We start from the raw sequence: 23887 nt of genomic DNA on the forward strand, positions 1-23887 counted from the left end.
AAAGCAGATTTTTTTAAAACTCAGAATATGTTTATTCAAATTTTAAAAGTAGCACAAGACAAATTAATAAATTTTGGAATTGAATCAATACACTTTTATTTCATAATAAAAAAGAAAAATATGACTATCTTTCATGAATAGATACCAAGATTATGAATTTAGTACTATTTTTTTTTCATCATCTTTGTTTTAGAGATTTAGGCTCTTTTTACTTTTTTCTGCTGGAAGTTTGAGATGCATATTAGACACTTAACAATTTATGATGGTTACTTTGATAACAATGACTTATTGTATAATGTACGCCCATCTATTTTTTTAATTTGCTATAAATATATAAGCTTATATATCAATGCTTAAAAAAATAACAGGCAACTAGCACAAACTATATGTGGTTTTTTTTTCCCCCAGCAGGTGGAGAATTATGTTCTGACAGAAGTGACATTTCTCTGCCTCCCCCAGAATATTTTTAACTGAGAACTCATGGGGGAGATTGTGGTAATAAAAATACAACCTAGCAATGAATTTATTATAGTAGATTTTTTATTATAAAGATGTTAAGTCAGGAGAAATAGTTTATGAGACTGCTGATTCTTAAAATATGAACCACTTTCCCCTCCCCAATTTTAGCAAAGTCTGATAAAAAAGACAACAAGAACATGTTGAAAATGTAGAGCTATAGCTGCTCTTTATTTCTTAGATCTTCAATCATGAATTTAGAATATGGTTTTGAAATGTAGAGCACATTTCATTAAAATGGTTTTTATCATTGAAATCTCCCATCCCAAAGATTCTCTCTCCTGTTCTTTATGATAAGAAAATGAATCTCCATTTTGGCAATTGGTAGAGAGATGTGTTAATCAGTTTGCTCTGTCTTAATAGATAAGCTGATTTTACATTAGAAAAGAAATTTTATAGGATTATTTAACTTGCAATCTAGATCAGGGAGGACAAACATGTAGCGTGAATTCCACCACTCACCTCCCCCTGTCTCGTGACAGACTTTCCTAATCTAGCAGGTACCTTTTTTTCTCTAAGGCTAGAAGTGACCTCAGAGCCATCCTCAATCACTTGGAGTTAGCACATAATAGAAAAGTAATTGCCAGCCATTAGTTAACACTCTACGAGGGGTGAAGTAATTTTTTTAAAGAATTTTTTTTAATGTTTATTTATTTTTGAGCGAGAGAGAGTACGAGTACGAGCAGGGGAGGGGCAGAGAGTGAGGGAGACAGAGAAGATCTGAAGCTGTTTCCACACTGACAGCAGAAAGCCCGATGTGGGGCTTGAACTTTCACAAACCCTGAAATCATGACCTGAGCCCAAGTCAGATGCTCAACCTACTGAGCCACCCACGAACCCCAGGAATCAAATAATTTAAAAATGAAGACTTTACTTCAAATACTATTAATCACCACTATCATACAGTTCATTATTTCGGTGATGTTCCTATACCACTGGGTATAAATATAAATGGTAGCCAAAACAACTATAATGAGAAACAGTTAATATATAGCCATTATAATAACAGGATTCAATCATATATGTTCCTTGCTACCAATACTTCCCAGAATTTACTGAAGATCTGGATAATTTCCAAATGTTTATAATGGAGATGTAATAGATTGATACATTTCTACAGTTTTTAGTTCTTGTGTAATGAGCTCAAAATGCAGAATTTCCAGGGGTACAGAATATATTTACCATGAAAACTAAATAAGAGCCAGAAATCAAGACACTTGATACATTACATATATGTAAATATATTTGTATTATTTATGTTCATGAACACATAAATTTAGCACAGCAGATAGCACAGACCAGCTATCCAGATCCTCAGACTTCTACAATGACTTTAAACATGGAAATAGTCAGAATAGTCAAAAGATAACGTTTTCTAGACGCAAGATGCCCTTCTCGACACTGAAAATTTGAATTGTGATTCTTGCAATGTGGTGTAGTGGTAAGAACAAATCCAATTTTGAATTCCGTTTTTTTCACAGGGTTTTATTTGGTTGAAATCATACACAACAATGGCAGAAAAACACGAGGGACTCAAATGTTATGTGCCATCCCTCCCTCTTTCTGTGAAAACTAGACCATAAGCTCTTGGAGAGCAAGAGGTGTACCTTTATTTATGTTTAAAACCTCATATAAGACAGTGCCAGGCTTGATAATAGGTCTTGGGGAGGAATAAACTATTGATTGGTTTAGCTACTGGAAGGATAATAGCATCCTGATTGGCTGTAATATCTTTGTGTTAGTTTGATGCTACTGGTAGAGCTAGTGTGAGGTTTTAAATTGGTTTGAATAGAGGATCAGCATTTCTTTTCCTATATAGCGCACCTGTAAGTCTCTGGACATGTGCACATCCTTACCATTTTCTGGCTAACTTATTGTATTCCTTGAGTATGAATTCTAATAGCACACGTTAACTCATTTGCAAAATTGACTCTCCTCCTGACCCTTAACGCTCTTCTGAAAATCTAAGATAAGTTTTCTTATTCTAATTTAAATTTCATTTTCTTGAAAGGTTATGATCATTTGACTGCTTTTGAATCAGAATTAATATCATATGTTCAAGTATTGAAAACTGATGATTTTAGGATCTTTTGCAAGGTAATAGTCAAGACATTACTGTTTATTCTGCTGTTTGTAGCCAGTTAAAATACTAAACTCCATCACGAAGAAATTAAAATTTTCTCCAAAATGTATTGGAAAATATTCAATAGGTTCAAAATGACCTTAGGCTTGTAGGGCTTGAGGGTACATGAAGATGGTGAATGTCAGAACGGCTAAATCCACTAAATTGATCATTTTATTCATTCTCAGATTCTTTAGATTCTCAAGTCCTAATTGAGTGCCAGTTACAGGGAAGACCTTTTTCTAGGGTTTGGAATAATCAAATTTAACAAACAAAACCCAAAATTCTGGATATTCTGAGCCACTACTCTTTCAATTAGTGTATCAAAGTCACCATTCTAAGTGTAGCCATACCCCTGCTTTGGTTGCTCTTAGGAAAGTTATATAAAGAGGCCAGTTGTCAATCCATAAGACATAAATCATAACGTGGCCCATAGTTACATTAAAATATACTACACTAATTAATGGAGTTGAAGTGGTATTCCTTAAAGAAATAATAGTAAAACATACCTTCGTAAGTATGCCTGAGATTGAAAGTTTTGAAGGCATGATCTCTGTATTTGTTTGTTCTTCTTGAGGCCTTCTACTATACCACCTCTTCTTATCCAATTATCAAGAAAAAAAAATTAAACTTGAAAGGACCTCAACTCAATAGGGCCCTATATGTGATATGTATATTTGATAAATGTTTTTATGAATAAATGGGCTGTATAAATAGTCTATTTAGAGAAATCAGAGTTGTCACAAGTTGTGGAGTTGACGTGAAAAGCTGAGAAAGATTACCATCACATTCCCAGTACCTGAAGCCAATGTACACGTGGAAGTCCATCCACAGAGAGGATTGCCCTAAATTTGGACAAGTGGAGTTCTCCCTTGTCCCTCTTTCACAGTTCAGGGTCCCCTGGGCTTTGAAATATCTTTTGTCAAAATTGTTTCTCTCCAGTTGCTGGGATAACCAGGCCTGGTATGTCATTTTGGATCGGGAGGCAGTGCCCCAAGCCTACACCTGGACACACATAGGCCATGTCCTCATGTCTCGTATTTGAGATACTTTCCAAACTCAGGCTAACACTCTCTTGCTTGTTCATGCGTGTCCATATGCATGTATGCGTGTACACACATTCACGCACACACACGCACGCTTGCATGTGTGCACGGAGTTAACCGGATGCCTCAAGTTGTTCAATGGCTTGAACCTATAGAATCACTCTGAGGCCCTGCCTTGGTTGATTAAGGTTTACAGAACAGTCCCTCCCTTGCCCCTTTTGGAAGCACCAAGAGCCTCCTGAGTGTGCCTGCAGTTAGTGATTCACGTACAACTCAAGGAGCCTAAGTTCTGAAGGAAAAACAAGGTCTCTTGTGGAAGCCATAAGCAATAAATTAGAATGAATGCAACACATATGAAGCAAGAGTCATTTTCTCGCTCCATTCTAATAAAAATGCTGGGTGAGGGAGAAGACAGAAGGCTGGAAGCTAATAGAATGTAGTTTCCCTGTGTGCTCTGTGTGGGCTGAACCTTGATAGGATCAGGGTCTCCAGAGGGTGGAGATGTGCATTTGCACTCTCCTACCTGGAGACACTGTAGTCTGTATAGTCTCTAATGTCCCTTGTACTGCAATGGAAAGGGAGCAGTGAAATCAATACAGAAAGGATGCCATGTGAACTGAGATAACTGCTGGAGGTGCAGGAGGGCAGCCCACAGAGGGCAGAGGTAAGTTGAGGCAAAGAAAGCTACCACTACTGGCAGTTCACACACACTTGTGGAGGTGCAGGATTCTAGGTGAGAAGTCAGGGACCGGAAGAAGATCTGTTAATCTCAGATAATGCTGTCCCAGAAAATAACCATGACCAACAATCAGGTGATTTGTTTTCACCAATGCCCAAACGTCTCACCATCTCCACACGGACCAAATGAACCCTCCCTGGGGAGGGAGATACGTCTGAGAAAATTCTTAGGTGACTACATGTACATTGACTTGGCAAGGTTAAATTTCCTGCTACTGAGTAGAAGAGAGACTTAGGATCGAAATTAAGTTCCATTATAGGAAGCCAAAGGAAGTTCCATTCCTCACACCTGAGTTTGTGTCCTGTGAAAATTCATAACCGTTACACAAATATGAAACTTTCCATTTGAGTTGCTACCAATTGCAATGAACAATAATTTTTCATGATGGTTAACTCATTCTTTGAATCAACTTGAACAGGAACACGCTTTAGCCCAAAACACAGAAAGAAAAAAAAAACTTAAAATCTTCTTGCCAAAGTCCAAAGGCTTCTTATAATGACTATTTCAATTCAGGGCTGTGATGCCCCATATTTCTGTTGAATGGTGAAGTATGTGTGATTCATTAAGCTCTCATTCATTATGAAAATAGACTAGCAAATTATATTCTTTGTAAGTGAAATCATTATGGAAGTAATTTACAAAATACATTAAGCTCTTTCATGATCTTCCTAAAGGAAAAGCCCAATAGTTTTAAACACATTCCAAGGTCATTATCATTTTGAAATCTTAGATCTCACTTTTCATCAGTAATTTTGTGAACTATCTCTTGCACAAATATCCAAATTTAGTTACACTTTGCACAGCACAAAATTACTTTTTATGTGCGCTCAGGAGATTCATGATTCAACTATGTTTTTGTGAAGTTTAAAGTAAAGACGAAATTCTACTTCCTTAAATGCCGTGTTCAAATGTTCTTTTTTTTCCTCTCACATTTGTGTAAGCCAGCCTTGCCCCTTAGAGACCGTAACATGATCCTCCATCTCCTCAAGTTTTGTATTAAATCATCATTTTAAAGTTGTAAAAGCAACATATAAACCAGGCAGCATGCTCCAAGTTTAAAATAAGGTTGTTTGACCCTCCGTGGAGTTTTAAAATCAGTTATCTACTTAAATTAAGGTAGAAGTCAGACCAGAGGTAGCATCCTATGCTGTGCACACTCACAATACTGTTCATTACCACGAACATGCCAGTACATGTCTGTTTCCCAGGAAAAATAGAGCCCTATTCATTATTCATAGAGGTCCTCTTGTACAGTAAAGACATTCATTCCGTAATGGCTCTATGACTAGGGTGTTGTGAAGCCCAAAGATGTTATTTTTGGAAGATAGTTTACCAATTAAAAGCAAACAGCACCGGATTGCTTAGTAATGTCCTCGACATTGATTGGCTATGATTGCAAATGAACATCAGGAGAAAACTGAAGGCACAGTGCCCACTGCTGCTCTGCTTGCCTCGGACACCTCCCTGGAAACAGATCGTTAGCGGATGGAACTTCCAACTTCCAAGCTCAGACTTTTTCTTTTCTCCAAGTAACTTAAAAAAGACACTAGGTTTACTCCATCACATTTAATTCTTTCCCCCTGAAATGTAATAAAATGTGTGAAGTTAATATAGAGCCAAGTGTTAGAAATGATTCCTTAGAAGTGAATTCAGACTCTAAAGACAAACAGCGGCATATTCTTCAAGTAAAAAAGAAAATGACGATATTTTATATGAAATTAAATCTATTGTACTTTTTTTTTTGTAGCTGATAAAGAATGGGGGATGTTAGCCGTAAATATTTTATGGAATTCAGTGGAGTTAAGTTTGTTTAGATTTTGAGTTACCAATAAACGACATACATCAAGATCAATGCTGTTTTCTTAACCACAGGTCTAAAAATTATTGCTAGTTTGTATTTGCTATGCAGGCTGTAAACTTAAAGGTTTCTTATTCTTTTCCTTAGTGTTTACTGATCTTTTAAAATGTGACACACTTTGGGTGTAGTGTTGTCATAGACCGCTTAGGAAACTTTGCTCTCTATGGGAGGTGAGGGCACATTTGTGAGTACTTGTAGGAGAAGAAACAAAAAAACCCACTTATGCATAAAACTCAGTGAAAATATTAGCATTGATAGAAAATATGTTACAGGATTTGCCTGGTCACATTGAGAAGTTGTTTTCCAGGCTTAGTGTGAAGCACATTTTATTGCTAAAATTCTAGTTATTATTCATAGTAATGGCTAAGTGGAGGAAGAAAATTTTCTTTGGACCTCTGTGTCCATGTATATTCATTCTAACCATGAAGGTGAATGGTAGAATTTGAAAAGCTATATAAGTATGAGTTGTTATTGAAAACATTATCCTTGTAACTTGCCTAAGAGATGATATTCACTATTTCATAGAATCAGTATTTTTGTTTTTTGGAGTCAGTCTGTCTTCATAACATGATCATAATCTTTGTCAAAGGGGAAAGTAAAATTTATCAGTGAATTTTAAAATTCATGGTACGTTATTGGTATGTTACTATTTACCTGGTCCCATTAGGACTATTTACTTGGTTCCATTAGGAGTGTGAGTTTTTCTTTGTAGAGTTATAATTTAGTACAACCTGGCTGCTTTCTCCTACCTTCTCTTTCTTAAGAACGATAGTTTTTGGATAGTTTTTAACTGGGATATTTTGTGACTGTAGCCACTGAATAGAGAAAAGGTATCTTGTCGGCCTGACCTCAAGAACATTTCTTCTACCCTGTCCATCAGCTTTCCACTGAAAAAAACCAATACTGCTTTAAGGTGTAACCCCCAACAAAGAAGTTTTGTTGACTTACATGCACCAGTGGATGAGGCAGAATCCACTTAAAATTTCCATTTCCTTTTTGTTTTCTTGCCAGTATCTATCCTAACCTATAAAAAAATTAAATAAATTTAATCATTGTTATTAGATAACTCCTCAAATTAAAAGCTTTGAATATGTTGATTATTGAATTTTAGAATATTCAGATCACCTACCATTGTTAAAAGTAATTTCACATCAAAGTATGGTCCTGGATTTCTTCTGATTCTAACCAATTAAACAATTTGGTAGCTTATTTTTCTAAGTAACTTTTGTTTTGTTTAGTTTTGTTTTGTTTTGCTCCTCTTTTGTGGAGACATTAGGTTAAAAAAGGAAAGCTTAACCAGAAAATTATCTTACTGTTCCTTCAGAGTAGTGTCCTTAGAAGGACTGAAATTCTACAGAGATAGTTTAAGAAAGCAGATACTTGTATGTAGTAAAATAGCTAACAACAGCACTATTTTATGGTTTCATAAATATTCGTTTTTTTTTTTCCAAAGCCAAGTCTGTCATACTGCTTCTTTAACATTGGGATAATTAATAATAATTAACCCAGAGTTTTTAGAATCTGAGAAATTATAGTAAAGAGAATTAAGGTATTCCACTGATGAAAATCAGCAACATGTGAAGCTCTTCCCTGTGGAAAAATCCTGGTTCTCTTCCACTTGCCTTAAGGTCTTTGTTACAGATGGTTACCAGAGAGGAGGTGGGTGGGGGGATGGGTCAAATAAGTGCTGAGGATTAAGGAGGGCCCTTGTGATGAGCACCGGGTGACGTATGGAAGTGTTGAATCGCTATATTGTACACCTGAAACTAATATTACACTGTGTTAACTAAGTGGAATTAAAATTAAAAAAAAAAGAAGGTCATTGCTTATGGTGCCAGATGATCTGAAGAGTATGCACAGCTCCATTCATCTTTCACAAAAGCAAAGAACTGGAGAAGCGACTGCCAAGATGTATGGTTCCAATAATCTAGGTATGTCAAATTACTGCTTAGCTCCAGAATCATCTCCCATAACATTAATATCTGAATTTATAACAAGTAAGACAAGGTTAAATGATCCTCTTTTATGAACTACAAAAATGCAAGTTTATTAATCTGCTATAGGATTTTCATTTGTGTCACTCTCACATTTACATATCTCATTTGGAAATACTTCAAAAACACGTGAGCTTTAAATAATGACATTATTGAAGGCATCTATTAATATTGTGGGCCATAAAGTCAAAATGAAACTCTCTTCCTTATGTACAATAAGCTTTTCTAATGATGGCATAAAATGGTGCTTAGCCAGTATTACATTTGCCAAGATTGTTCCAAGGCAGAAAGTGGTCTTAACACCAATTTTGAAAGTAAATATTTTGTTACTTGACATTAAATGTACTTTATGACCTAAGATGTATTACTAGGCATGAATCTCACTTAGAATCAATAGAGACTGAGTTCCTGGATCATTAATAAATATAAAAAATTGAAAATAGCGTTTTAAATCATTGTAATGTCTTAACATATTTCCTATTTATACCTGCTTGAGGATTGTCAGTAATATTTCAAGTAAATATGAGTAATGCCTAAGAATGTATGAAATACTTTCATTGTCTATTCTTTCAGCATATATGAAAAATACATATAATTGAATAATTAGAGCTCTTTCATTTCTCTTGCCTAAACTCTGACATCACCACTAGGCAAAACTCTGATTAAGCAGATCACACAATTCCGTCCACTGAACCCAAACAGCTCTGGCCACATTTGAAGAATATTGTAAGACAAGAAGAATCTGTTGTCCCTCAGTGTTTGGCTTTCCCCAAGAGATCATTAGCAACCCAGCTGGTCCTCATCTGCCTTAAAGATACAATTTTAATTGGTTTATATTAATACTGGGTGTACTCTTAACGCTCAATAAATGTTAAATGCACTATTACAATTTGGTTGGGTACAAACCTTGGCAAAAAACAAAACAAAACAAAACAAAAAACCCCACATCATTTTCACCACCATTTTTGGTCATTATTCACCCAAGTTTACCTTTTCTTTCCCTGTTAACTCAGCAACTTTCCCATTATCCAGGCACCAGGCAAGCTACTGTTAAATTTCTGACAGCTTTTTCATTATAGGCTCTGTTTTTCAAGAGGCAGGTTAACTAAGTGATTTTGATTTGTGCCAAGCGAAGATGTGGAATAGACACTTGAAAACCATTCTCTTGTTTTCATGGGATTTCATCTGAAATTATTGGTCCTGCTTGATCTAAATGCACAAAAGAAAAAAAAAAAACCCTAAAATTCATGCTGTTTCTCATTCATGCATTGGTATAAATGAGCAAAAGAATAGTAAATTCTGTAACTGTGTCTTTTAAAAAATTTTTATTTTATTTATTTAAATGTCTATTTTTGAGAGAGAGAGAGAGAGAGAGAGAGAAAGAGCGCGCACACAAGTGGGGGAGGGGCAGAAAGAGAGAGGGAGACACAGTATTTGAAACAGGCTCCAGGCTCTGAGCTGTCAGCACAGAGCCCAATGCGGGGCTCGACCCTCGAACCGTGAGACCATGACCTGAGCCGAAGTTGGATGCTTAACCAACTGAGTCACCCAGGAACTCCGTGTCTTTTTATTTAAATTCAAGGCTTTCAAAAATTAACAAGAACTTTCATACCACGAGGTTGTTATCTTACTGAGAAAAGTATTAACATCTATTTGTTTTCCGTATATGAGATAATGGTAAGACCCCTTTACTGTATAAAACATGACCACAAGTGTTATTTGCATTTGTTGAAAGTGTGACATATTTATTGCAAAATAATGTCTTTTTCATCATAAAGAAGAACTTACATTTACTGTAGAAAACTTACAAAATGCAAATAAAACAGAGAAATGTTTAAAATTATCCTACAAATCATATCATACTGAATTTCAATCTCTTACCATGTCTAGTCTCTTTCTTCCTTGCAGTCTTAGAAGCTTCTTCTGGAAAGCATTCCCTGATGACCCTGCCCCCCTCTTCCACATGGAGCTACCACATTGAAATTAGTTATACCTTGATGTTTCCATATTCTCTCCATCCACTTCATATACAATTCCATGTGGTCTGGCATCCACCCCATTGTTTTATTAAAATGTTTCTGTTGAAGTTTCCAGTAAGGCTCTTTATCATTATCCAAGTACCATTTTCTCTGCCTTCCTTGTCCTTGATGTCTACCACGATTTGCTTCAGGACTGAAAATCTCCTAACATGGACGCCATGGTGCTACCTAATTTTGTTCTTTTCTTACATTTGCAACTAACCCCTGTCTCTTGCCTTCACTTCCCTTATTCTTCCCTTAGTTTTCTCTATACATTTATATTGCTTTTATTTGTAAATAGCAGAATAACCAACCGATAGTGGCATTTGTAGTGGCACTACAAAGATATTTATGAATTATTTAACAAGAAGTTCAGAGGTTGGCAGTCCCAGGGCTGGTTTGGTGAAACAAATAGGAAATTTAAAAAAAATCTAGGTTCTTTCCATCCTCTGTTCTTTGCCTGTTAGCAGTGTCTTGTCTCCTAGTCACAAGATGGTCAATTAGCTCTAAGAAGGCAGGAGGCTAAGATAAAAAGACCTTTCTGCTCCTATAGTTCTTGCCTTTAATCAGGGAAAATAATGTTTCCCAGAAATTTCCTTACATCTCATTCACCAGAAATTGGTCTTATGCCAATCTCTGAAGTATTTAATAGAAAAGGGAAAGGATTGCCATGGCTGGCTTAGGCCAATTGTGATTCATCTCTTGGTGCTAGCACAATGCCCCCAGATGCAATCAGACTTAGGGGAAGAAGGAAGAGCCCTTGACTGTGGACTAGGCCATGGGCTGCTCTGTTTGCCTACTAACTATGGCTGCTTCTTGAGACTTAGTCTTTTTCCCCTACAACTCAAAGTCTCTGAGGTTCCATTCATCTTATGCCCCAAAGGGGTTGTGAAAAACAGCTGGGGTGTGAAAACACTCCATAAACAAGAATCTTATTGTCCTAATATACCATATTTTCTCAATGAGACTCACAATTTTAAAATGTCTTCCTTATTTTGTGTGTGTGTGTGCACACATGCACACGTGCGTGTGTTGAACCAAAGACCAAATCATGCTAATCCTTCTGGGAAAATTTACCTTCACCTTCTTTCTATCTGCTACCCTCCTTCCTATTCTGGTCTCAACCACTTGAAAGCTTTACCTTTATGGCAGAGCTCTATGTGTTTCTCTTTCTTACCTTTCTTTTGCTTCTATGTGCTTGCTTCCTCTGGATTGATGTTCTTCAATGCCCTTTTTTCTTATTATATACAATGTAAACTCTACTGCAAGAGCTTAAGTCCTTCAGCTAACCTTTTTTTTTTTTTTTTTGGTCTAGACCAAATGCCAGCTTCTCCCTAATATGAGCTCTTTTCTTTCTAGTTAGGCTTTTTCTATGAACTTCCACATCATTCAGTACTCATTCCAATACCTCATCTAGGCTGTGCTGTTGCCCTTTGCTGGAAAGTTGGACTTTGCCTCTTCCACCATGTCAAAAGTGTTGCATTACCCAACAAGTGGACCATGTATGGGTTGAGAACACCTGTAAGGCAGGTTACTTAATTCTTTGGTCTGACTGGCATTCACAAACCTACTCTACGTTGTTTCATCCTCCTGATGGGATTAAAGTGATTTATTTATGCTTGATTAAGTTATAATTCCTTATGTACAATAACCTAGTTTTGTGTAGTTGCATTGAATGCTCATTGAATACTTAATGATTCATTGATTTTTAAATAATTTAAACCACATATACTGTGTTTTTACCCACCCTTCCTCCACCTCAAACATTCTTTTTATTGCATCATCTGCTATTTACTGCTAGGGTCAGGGTAAATGAAAATGAGATGATAGGGTACAGGTAACTGTCTATTTACCTCTTCCTCAGGAGCGGATGATACCTATCACCTGGCTACGATAGGAAGTGAAGTTTGAATGAAATCATGTCAAATATCACAGAAATAATGACTTGGTTACAGAAATTTCTATTCATATCGTCTTATCCTTTGCCCACAAAGACACTAGAGTATATTTTGTTCTCATCTCGATTTTACAAGTTGAGGAAAATGAGTTCAGTGACCTAAGGGTCAGCGAGTTAGCACAACATCATGAAGACAAAAATTGCACCAAAATTTTAGGAGAAAAACACGTATGTGACCATTGCTTTCAGAAAGAAATGTTTAGATATGGGGTTTTGAAGCCGAGAAAGTCAATTTGTAAACAAGTCGGCTTTACATTTTTAAGCATTTCCATGGCATAAATGAGGTTGGAACTTGAGAGCTTTTTGGTGGAGTAAGAAATGAGGAATTAATCAAAGTGAGGAAGATGTACCTAATGTGTTGTGATGATAACAAATAGAAAACAGAAGGACTTAAACTTCATGAGTCATTCTGGTCATTAACAGCCATCATCAGAAAAACATCTTCATGTGTAGCTTTATAGGTGCGCTCCATACAATTACATACTAGCCTATAGTAATTTTTGAGTAATGTGCTGATCTAATTACATTTGGCTTCACAAGTGTGTAAGCATTATCTTTTTTTTTTTTCTTTTGTCTTGGCTTTAATTACCTTAGTAGTTGCAGGAGTTTTGGGGCTCCATACCAGCTTTTGGTTAGCAGAGTGAATTAACATAAAAGAGTCCATAAGAAATTAACCTACCCTGAATTTTCATTTTTATCCCATTTCACAAAACTTGAGTGTAAGACGGGAAGAAAGTTAATTGATTCCCCAGTTCAGAATTCTGTCAATCTGGAAGAAAATGTTAAGCCCAGTATAGGAGATTGGGGAGAAGGAAGAAGTCACTTCCCTCCCCAGTACCTTCCTACGTGCAGCCCACGGACTCCTACCCTCTCGGTTTCCCATTGCTTCCCTGCTGTGTTTCTTCTTCTTGGCTTTCCTGTTCCTCCACACACTAGAGATATAGCCATAATGATTTCTGATCCAAGATTGTGTAATATTTGAAATTAAAAAGGGTGAAATTTTGAGTCCCAAACCAAAACAATAAAAAAAAAAAAAAACCTGGTCTTGGTGTGCACAAACTGTCTTTAGAAAATAAACACAAAGCCAAACAGAAATGAGGCAATTAATTACAGCGATGGTTGTGCTCTGAAGCTCAGGGGTTCCTCTATATGTTTATTTCTACGCGGGCTTTGTGTTTCAGTAGGTCATAAATTGTTGCTCATATTTAGAGCAACAACTGGAATTGCGTTGTCCTTTAAGTCCACAAAAGCATGGCTTAATAACAAATATGCCAACGACTTAAAATACTTTATCTTTCTAGATCACTTACTTCGGTCATTACAGGAAGCGTTTGAGATCAGTATCAAGGATGTGAAGGGAGTGAGAAAATAGAACCGCTTCCTTTTCCCCCTTTTCCTTCTACGGAGTAGCAAGAGATCCAGTCCAGGTTTTGCCTCCGACTCTGCCTCTGAATTTCGGCTGTGCTCCGTGTAGCACGTTTCTCCCTCTCCCCTCCTTTCTCCTTCCCTCTAGCCTCCAGTGTCTGTCTCCGGGATTTCTCTCTTCCTATTTCAGGAGGACTCTCACAGGCTCCCTCAGCCTGTGTGAAGCTGAGGTTTCCCCTGGATCCAGTATATCCCCAACACATACCTCCACGCACACGCGTCCCCAAGAACCCCGCGCTCGGCCCGGCACACACGCGCGCACACACACACTCGCGCTCGCCTGTCCGCCTCCTCCCTCCCCGGGAGAGCCGGCGCGCGTTCCCACCTTCGCTGCACCCTCGGGCGAGCCGAGCTCGCAGCGCTCTAGGATTCTGCGGCTCGGAAGTCGGATCGCAGCTCTGAACCCCCATGGTGGTTTTTTAAACATTCCTCTGCCTTCTCTCTCTCTCGTTTTGACTGCACCGTTTTCGATCTGGGGGGCTAGAGGAGCAAAGCGGCTGTTTTCCCAGCCAGCCCTGGTTGGCTTGCCATCCTCCATCTGGCTTATAAAAGTTTGCTGAGCGCAGTCCAGAGGGCTGCGCGGCTCGTCCCCTCGGCTGGCGGAAGGGGGTGACGCTGGGCAGCGGCGAGGAGCGCGCCGCTGGCTCTGGCGGGCTTTCGGCTCGAGGGGCAAGGTGAAGAGCGCACGGGCCCTGGGGTTTACCGAGCTGGATTTGCACGTCGCACCATGCCTTCCTGGATCGGGGCTGTGATTCTTCCCCTCTCCGGGCTGCTGCTGTCCCTCCCGGCCAGGGCGGAGGTGAAGGCTCGGAGCTGCGGCGAGGTCCGCCAGGCGTACGGTGCCAAGGGATTCAGCTTGGCGGACATCCCCTACCAGGAGATCGCAGGTAAGCGCGGTCGTGCGGCCCGGCAGGCTGCAGCCTTCGGCGACCGCACGTCCCCCCGGGCCGCCCGGCGCCCTCCTCCTTCCCCCTGTTGCTGAGTTGTTGGTGTTCACTTTCCGGCAGGGCTCTCCCGGACGCCCTGCCTCCGCGCCGGGCGGCGGATGCTCCGGCGGCTGTTCCCGCGGGGAAGGTGTGCGTCTCGGCTGCCTCATTGTGTGCACACGCGGGAGCGCCCTCTTTCCCTCCCGCCCGCTCTCCCTCTGCTCCGGCGCCCGTGCGCCCCCTTCGCGGCGGGCTCTGGCCGAGCGGGCCTGGGAGCCCGGGACGCCCGGGGGCGGCCGCGGCGCGAGGGCAGGTCGCCGAGCGGGGCGCCCACCCCGCGCCTCTCGCTCAGGCAAACTTGGAAGAACTGCGGCCGCAGTTTGCCCAGCGCCACAGTCTGAGTGGCGCCTTCCCCACTCCCGCCCTCGCGCCGGCGGGGGCGGTGGAGAGTCGCGGAGGGCTCCCCTCGCCGCTTGCTCCGCTCACCGGATCCTTCCGGGAGGCAGAGCGCACGGCGCCTGGGGCCAGGGGGAGGGCGAGGTGGGCGAGGCGGGGGGACCCCACCGGGGGACCCGGCCTCCGCACGTCGGCAGTTCCGGGCCGGTTTGGGGAGTTCTCGGGCTGCCGGTTTCGGGCTTGGGGCGGGCTTTCGCGTTACGGGTCCTCAGTGCTTTCCAGATTGCGGTTGGTCACTAGTGGTTCGGGGGACACCCCCGGCGCGGCGGCCGGACGCGAGCGCGGTCTCGGCCGCCCGCCTGTTCTCAGAAGCCGCGCCAACTTAGGCGGGTGGCTCGCCGGTGGGTTTGTCCCAGGGTCCCCGGGCCCTGGGTGGCCTGCCGGCCGGGCCACTAGCATTCCTGCACCGGGAGCCCCCACCCCCTATCTCGGCACCGGCGTGTGCGGAGCACTCGGTCTCCAACAACTTGTGCAGCAGCCCGAGTGCGTGTTTTCCGGCTCTTAGCTCCAACCGACTCGGAGCTTCTCCGGGGCTCTGTGAATGAAACGTGTCGGGGAGAGATAATCCTGTGGCTGCGAGGCAGCACCGCTGAGGGAGGCTGAGAGAGGCCGGGAGATGCTGCGAGGGCGCGGGCCGCTCACAGCCGGCGGTTGAAGTCCTCAGTGACCTCGGATGGTCAAATGAAAACGCTGAATCTCCACCAGCCTCCCTGCATGTTGCCAAAGAGCTGGTCGATGAGGGCAAAGCTCTTTGCAGAGATCTTAAAACATCCCCGTTTCTATACGTAATGGAATTGGTATTTTATTACGGTTGATCTGCACACCCTGCAAGGGAAGGTTTGCACTTTTACCGAAATGAACACATTTATATAAATTGAAGCATGGGGTGTGTGTGTGTGTGTGTGGAGATAGCCCATACACACGCCAACAGCGCCGAGCATTATGTACCGGGAGCCTTTTTCAATTCTGAGCCAGACGTAGCCAGCCTCTGGTGAGTCGGAGGCGGAACCTGTGGTGAATTATAAGTCCACTCTTCTATCCCTGTCACTTCTTCTCCCTTTTCCAGAACTCCTTAATTTGTTAATCAGTGAATGGAGAGCGACTGCCCCCACAGCTCCTTAAGTTTCTTAACTCTCCTTCCCCTTTGTCTACTGTTATTTCATTCTTTTTAATTAATTGATAAGGATCAGCTTTGCTTTTTTCTCCTCCCCAAATCTCAGGGAATTCAACTTTTAAAAGGTTTTATAGCGTGGCTCACTTCTTCGAGGAACTTTTTCTCCTCTAATCTGGGCTTTTTCAAAGTGTATCTTTTAAACACACAGATATTTCCCAGCATGATTTCAGATATGATATCTCAGAGAAGAAAATAGTTCAGTATTTTTAAATTGTTTCGGTGTTCTTTAGTGGATTATGGGACTTTCAGGGGAGTGCACTTCATCCTTGGCATGACGCAAAGCTCCTTAATATCAAAGTGAAGGTTTTCAGTGTAAAATAGTTTCTGTACTCCCCATTTACTTTCCTGAGAACATTTCCAGTGGTTAAAATAAATCCTTCAGGAGATTTTTTAACTACAGGGCTTTTTGTTTTTTTCTTTCCCCTCCACCTCCTGACAATTACAGTGCTCACTAATTAGCTATTAAATTCTGAAACGTGCACTTTTGTTAAACTCACTTTCTAGGACTAAAGGGTACTGTTGACTTTGCCCTAACCCTGATGTGCTTTGATGCTGGTAGAAATGGTCAAGATAGAGGTCACTGTGGGGTCAGAGGCACATGTGATAGGAAAACACATGAATTAAAAGATAATTGTGTGTGTGTGTATACATGTATGTATGTGTGTGTATATATATATTCACATATATATTCAACATGAATTACTCAGTGCTACATGTTGTTGTTGGAATAACCACGGAGGAAATATGTCCCATTATTAAAGAAAAACACTCTTTGGCTCTTCCCTAGTTCTGATACTATTTACATTTCATTATCTAGTGTATGGTGGTTATCCTTTCTTTAAACTCCCTTTTCATCCTTTGCCTTGTTTGGACTTTTAAGGGTTTGCCTGAGAAATGGCATATGCCATTAGTCTGCCAGGGAACATGAATTTAAAGGAACTGCTGTTCATAATTTAGATTCATGAGGGCTGTTTCTAATTGAAAGATATTTGCAGGTAGTTTGCCTGGTAAAATAACTGAGAAGTAATAAGGACATTATGCTTCATCATGACATTATTAAAGTTTTACTCAGAACTCACAATTGTGAAATAGTGTTGCCCTTTTCTATTCTAGGATAAAAGGGAGTTCTTCAAACTCAATAGATGAGGGGCTGTGATGGGTAATATATAAAGTTATACTCTCAGAGAGTGCGTGGGAGGCCTTTAAGGGCCAGTTTGCACCATCAATCTTCACTCAGTGCTGATTTTAAGCCATCCCAGGCAGATCAGATAGACTATCTGTCCTGTTTGAAAGACCTCCAAAGGGGAAGATTCGCGAGCCCCTCTCAGCATCCATTCTGATACTTCGTAATTCTTGTGGTATCGAAATGTTTCCACATAACTAGCCCAAAGTCTTCCCAGTGTGCTTGCTTATTTTCTCCTGTTCTGCCTTCTGGGAAGGGATTGAGCAGTGAGTGGGTCAAGTTCTTTGTTAGGAGTGTTGTTTTGATCAAAGGTAGATATGAAGCATCCCAGTCTTTCTTTGAGCGTCCATAATGTTATCTCATTTTCCCAGCCCGACTCCTCTTGATGGCTCTAAACTCCTAAAAGAACTCAAGAACTGAAAAGAACATCTGCTTCAAAGACCAGGCAATTCAGGGAATGCTGTTTTATGCTTACTGGGTCACTATCTTATGTCTTGAGCCTTCTTGGAGTCGTTAATTATAACCCCTCGGAGCTGATTAGTGGTGACTTATTGGCCTACATGTCTACTTTTTCCATTAGTTGTCTAATGCAGTCATATTTAACAATCCCTCATGTAGAAATTACTATGTGCCCAGCCCCTGTTTAAATATTACCTGCTCCTAAAAACATTAAACATTGCCTTATTGACTCCTTTTGGTAATTTTATAGATATCATCATTATCCCCATTTTATAGATGGAAGGACTGAGCAACACAGAAACTTAAATAATTAACTTGCCCAAGAATGACTCCGCTAGAAAGCGGTGAGGCTAGAGTTGCAACCCAGGCCGTCAGTCTCCTGGTACTGGAGTCGTAGACTTAATCCTGCCCACTGCCATTCCGCATTTGTTGAACGAATGTGTGCAAAATCAGTTCTTTCCTCACCAATAGGTATATATAGCCTGGTGTTACCACTCACCAGGTGTATTGCCTTATAGTTCATGCTGAATAGTTTCCTGTTTACTTGCAACATCAACAGTTTTTCAAAATCACTTTGAATTTGAATTTTATGTCCTCGGGAATTGGCCATGCTATCATCACTAAATTGTATGTGTGTGTATGCATTTCCCTGATTTTTAAATTGTATCTATGTAGTTACATAAAAGGTGGAAACTAAAGCACGTGTGTTGGTATTTTTCATCATTCTGGACCTAGCGGAATATTGGGTTAGTGCAACAAAGTTTGCTGTAGGAAGGTATCATAGGGTAGCGGGAGGAGGGAAGCTTATCTCCACTGATGAGGAAAGAAGTATCGTTGTTTTCTCAGTATTTTGTCCCTTTTTGTGTCGCAGGTGTTTGGAGAGTTGGGCTGCAGGTGGATAATAAAGAAAGCTTTAAACTTTTTCCCATCTCTTTAATATGAATTAATCTCAATACTCTAAAAATCTATTTCAAAATCAAATTAAGAAAGAATATTCTCTTGTACTCTGCTGATGTACTAGTGACTTTTTTAAGTTCTTCTTTATTGTTGCCAAATTTCAGAATATGTAATGCTTCATGTCACCTGGTCTTTGTACATCAGTCCTTTCCTTTCTCTGCTGGGTTTCTCAGGGAACCTGTCCTCCCTCCCTCTGCACCTCCCCCCCGCCCCCCAACTAACTTAATACATTTGCCATTGCTACCTTTTTTTTTCCAATTTGCATGTAGATATCGTATTAACATAAACAAAAAAAGTGTTTGGCACTCTTACTCTTTTACACACACATTAAATACCCTAGTTTGAAATAAATTATTTAATTTCCACTTAACTGCCTGCTTCATAGATTTCTGATTTCTTTGCCCTCTCTGTAGTTAGCTGTCTTTAAAATTCTTTCGAAGAACAGTGTGAGAGGTCTGAGTTAGCTGAACTTCAAATGTATTTTGTGTTTTGTTTTTTTATGATTTGCCAAGTCACTAGATTTCTAAAAGAATCGCATTAATTCCAGGTATCAAGGCAGTCTAAACTCTGGGCTATTAGGCGTGCCACTTGTTAAACTCTTGATTTGGGAATTAATTTTAGAATGATCCTTGCAAACAGTTATCTTAGCTGATTTAATTAGAGGATAATATGTCATCATTGAGAACAAGAGTTCATTTGAGTTGACTGATACACTTTTTTACATAAAACTCACATCTTTAACTGTACCACATGGTTAATAGCTTGTGAGTAGAAATGTAGGACGCTATCAAAAGTGATTTAAAATATACAGCACTATGTCCTTTAAAGTATTATAGTATAAACATTGCATTGTAATTTATGTAAGAGTGTGACTAATGTTCTTTTATGATTATGGGTGAGTTTTATGAACACTTACAAAATACAAAATTGAGTCCTTTTAAACCAAAGTGACCTACAATTCAGTCACTACATTTGTACAGAAATATGAGTTTAGGATAGAAATTGTAGGAAGGGAAATGTTGATAAAAATAATTTATTAGCTTAGTCTTAGCTTATATTTTAAGCCTGCAAAAGACTTTCTTCCCCCTTAATTCACATCTCTCAAAAGACTTCTGGCAAGGCCAGCTGTCTTGACAGTATAAACAGAATACTGAATATTCTTATATTCATATGCTTGTATATGTCTTTGCAGACCAAATTCTGCTCTACTAAATTCTTGGTGTTTATATACGTCTTCGCAGACCAAATTCTGCTCTACTAAATTCTTGGTGCTTATATATGTCTTTGCAGACCAAATTCTGCTCTACTAAATTCTTTAGCTGACATGTAATTCAACTTTGCATAGTTTCATAGATTTCTTCAGTATTATTCAATTTTCAGTTATTTACATCATACTATTTGAAAGTGTAATGGACTCCCTGGGATGGCATATTTGTAAATAAATGGTTTCATAGCAGTAAGTCTTGGTAAAGATTTAAAATTTCTAGTAGTCCTGAATGGCAGTATTTAAGAGCTTTTAATAACCTCGGATGAAAAATATTTTTTAAATGAATGCACCAGTTAGTAACAAAGAAAAACAGAAATCTGATTCCACATTTACACGTTATCCAGGTTGTCGATTTATTTTTATAACTCATTCTGTATTTTCTTTAGGCATTTCTTTTCCCCTCATCCAGTGAATATTTTTTGTATGCCTACTATGTGTAATTCACTGGGCCAGGCGCTGTATATAGGGCCACAGGGGATTTTAATCGCAGCAGGGAAATGGAAATTAAGGGACCACTCACAATCAAGGGCTGAGATACCGGCACTGTGACACAGTATTTAATCGGAGCATCTGATCTAATCGTGGGGTTAGGGAATGCCTTCTTGAGGAAGAGCAGTGGGCAGTGGGCTCAGGAGGACTTAGTACCTGTGTGGTTAGAAGACCCTGAAAGCATGAGAGGAGTTTGGAAGCTGGAGAAAACAGCCTGTGAATAGAAAGGGTGTGAGAGAGACCAGAGAGCCTGTGGGCCAGGTTAATGACTTGTATACAGTGTTCAAAGATGGCCCATGCAGCGTGACCCTATGGTTTACTTTTTCATCGCAGATACGGACCATTGGCTCTAAAAGCTGTGGGTGCTTAAGTCAAGTTTTTATGCATCTGGTTGTTTTAAACACAGCCCAAAGAAATTGAGTTTTAACCAGTTAGAGCCTGCCTGTTTTGTGTATCCTGCAAAGCTGCGTAACACCTGCCTGCTAGCCATTTGTAGGATGAACCTGGGGCCTAAAAGAAACCAAGACAAACAAAACAAAACAACAACCGAAAATCCAAGCTGCTGCCCTCTCCACTCTAAGGCTGAACAACATTGCCTAGATACTTAATCCCCTTTCCCTCTCCAGGAGTTCCTGAGCCTTCTCCCCTTCTGGTAGTGGCTACCCTCTGTTATGTCTACAAGGCTTCAAGCTATGAGGGACTTCCCCTGTCAGGCAGCTTGTCAAAGTGCAACCCAAATAAAGCTCTCTGTGTCTGGCTGCCACCTCATGGTCCTGTCTCTTTCCTTAATCAGCCCTGAAATCCTGGAGCTCACAGCGCTGACCTTGGCCTTCAGCCTAGGGCAGTGAGAAGCTATTGAAGAAGTGTTTCAATCAGGATTGGACTTGATTTGAAATGTTACCTTGGTCTCTCTCTAGAGATGGCTTGCAGGGGAGGAAAAGCAGATACAGGAAGAGGAGATGTTAGCTTGAACTAGAGCAGTGCCTGGAAATGGAATGAAGTAGAAAGACTCAAGAAATATTTAGAAGCTGAGTGAAGTAAGTCAGATTGAGAAAGATAGATACCATGTGGTGTCACTTATATAGAATCTAAAAAAACGAACGAACAAAACAGAAACCAGATTCTTAGATGCAGAAAACAGATTGGTAGTGGCCACAGGGGAGGAGGGGCAGGGGGCAAGACGGTTAAAGGGGATCAAGCAGTACGAACGTACAATTACGGAATAAGTCTTGGGGATGTAATATGCTGCATCAGGAATATAGTCAAGGGTATCGTATTAACTTTGGAGGGTAATGGATGGTAACTAGACTTACTGAGGTGATCATTTTGCAGTGTCTACAAAGGTCAAATCACTATGCTGTACACCTGAAACTTATAATATTGTATGTCAATTATACTTCCTTTAAAAAAGAAATATTTAGGAGGTAAGTTTGGTATCACCAAAAGACCATTAATTAATCAAAAGTCATTCATTGGATATGTACTATGTGATGGACAATGAGTATGAACTAGTCTCTGTATATGTGAAAGAGAGAGGTTCAGAGAGAGCAGCATGCATCCCAGAAACATTTTTGAGTTTACAAGGCCATGTAAATAATTCTGACATAGTTTATGTGTGCTTTTTAGTGGAGACAAAACTCAGTATCATTAAACCAGCATAGGATTGTTAAGAGTATCAGTGTGACTGAGAGAAAGAGATTTCCCAAATGGGGGGAGGGTGGTGAGTTGTGAGTTGTTAACTCACAGTTCACTTTGAGTTGTTAACTCAGAAAGCATAGAGTTTTCAAAATATATGTAACCAGCTGTGCCACTTTGAAACTTAAGTCACAGTTGTGTGGCCGAGAGAGAGATTTCCCAAATAGGGTGGGGTGAGTCATGAGTTAACTCTCAGAAAGTATAGAGTTTTCAAAATGTATGTAATCAGCTGTGCCATTTTGAAACTTAAGTCACAGGTTTTTTGTCCTATGGGAATGTAAAAAAATAACTTAAAATTTTTACCAAAGTGAAGAATTAAATTGTTACTTCACTCCCCAATATTTAAACAATGCTATGTCCATGGCATAAGTACCAAATATGTTACTGGTTGTAATGACTGGAATCACAAAATGAAGAGAGTTATTTGACCTTGCTGTGAGGAAGGGGTAAAATTTAATTTGGAGGATATTAGTCAGGGTTCTCTAGAGAAACCAAAGCAATAGGATACACATATAGATATAGGTATACATATGAGGAGATTTATTATAGGAATTAGCTCCAGAGGTTATGGAAGCCAAGAAGCCTCATGATCTGCCATATGTGAACTGGAGACCCAGGAGAGTGGAGGTGTAAGTCAGTCTGGGGCTGAAGGCCTTGGGTGGGGTGGAGTACTGTGGGGTAGTGGTAATAAGTCTCAGATTCCAAGGCTGGAGAACTAGGAGCTCTGATGTCCCAATGTAGGAGAAATGGATGTCTGAGCTAAAGAAGAGTGACAGGGAATTTGTTCTTCCTCCACCTTTTTGTTCTGTTTGGGCCGTGAAGGATTGAATAATGTTTCCTTACACTGGTCACTCCTACTGAATCACCTGCTAATCTCTTCCCATAACATCCTTACAGACACACCCACAGATAATGTTTTACCAGCTATCTGGGTGTCCTTGAAGCAGGTCAAACTGACACGAAATTAACCATCACAGGGACATTGAACGATGCGTAGCAGTTGACAAACACTCATAAAAGAAGGCGGCATTTGGGGTGGGGTTAAATTTGTAAGGAAAGTAGTACGTTTGGAAGATACTACAGAAAGCGATCAATTAAGAATTTGTGAGAAGCAATATTGAACAAATTGAGTGGGGTTGTATTTTTGATGGGCCTTGAAAACCCTAGCCTTTATGTGGCAGGAAGTAGGTCATCATTCTAGGTTTTTGGCAGTGAAATGACAAGATGAAAGTATTGTTTTAGATTGGTCAAGCACTATAAACAGGATGGAATAGTGTAGGGATTATTAAAGGCCCAGGAGGCGGGAAGGAAGATAGCCAGGGGGCTGATTTAGATACTAAAGCCTGAGATGCCAAGGGCCAAGATGAGGTTAAGAGGTGAGAAGAAGGGGTGAGTGAGGTCAGCAGGGAAGAGGCAACATTAAAAAGAAAAAAAAAAAAAACCTGAAAAACTTTACTCCTACTACTCAGAAGTTCCAATAAAAGGGTTTAAAGAAGACAAGCCGTTGAAATTCTTGCCTGAAATCATCTGTGTCATTTAAGATACTTTTGGCAACAGGTCACAAAAAATCCTGAATTGGCTGTCTTCCACAATCAGGGAAAGCCAT

General features: G+C 40.1%; 1 protein-coding gene and 1 long non-coding RNA gene across 3 annotated transcripts in view; one reads left to right on the top strand and one right to left on the bottom strand.

The window, feature by feature from the left end:
• Positions 1-1737: 1737 nt before the first annotated feature.
• LOC123384678 lies at positions 1738-9646 on the bottom strand. The gene is made up of 3 exons (XR_006596140.1): positions 9266-9646; positions 7230-7305; positions 1738-6003 (listed from the first exon to the last, which is right to left on the bottom strand). It is a non-coding gene; the product is annotated as an uncharacterized LOC123384678 (long non-coding RNA).
• Positions 9647-13677: 4031 nt separating this feature from the next.
• The window catches only part of GPC6 (glypican 6), a 1119966-nt gene continuing 1109756 nt past the window's right edge, over positions 13678-23887 (top strand). Inside the window, exon 1 of one of the 2 annotated variants that reach the window (XM_019828517.3) lies at positions 13678-14562. In XM_019828517.3, the coding sequence (XP_019684076.1) occupies positions 14403-14562 (160 nt within the window). In that variant the 5' untranslated portion in view covers positions 13678-14402. The remainder of the gene's footprint in view (positions 14563-23887) is intronic. The other variant, XM_011280573.3, reaches the window with a different exon arrangement.

This window comes from Felis catus, chromosome A1 (assembly GCF_018350175.1).
Source record: "Felis catus isolate Fca126 chromosome A1, F.catus_Fca126_mat1.0, whole genome shotgun sequence".
Taxonomy (NCBI): Eukaryota; Metazoa; Chordata; class Mammalia; order Carnivora; family Felidae; genus Felis; species Felis catus.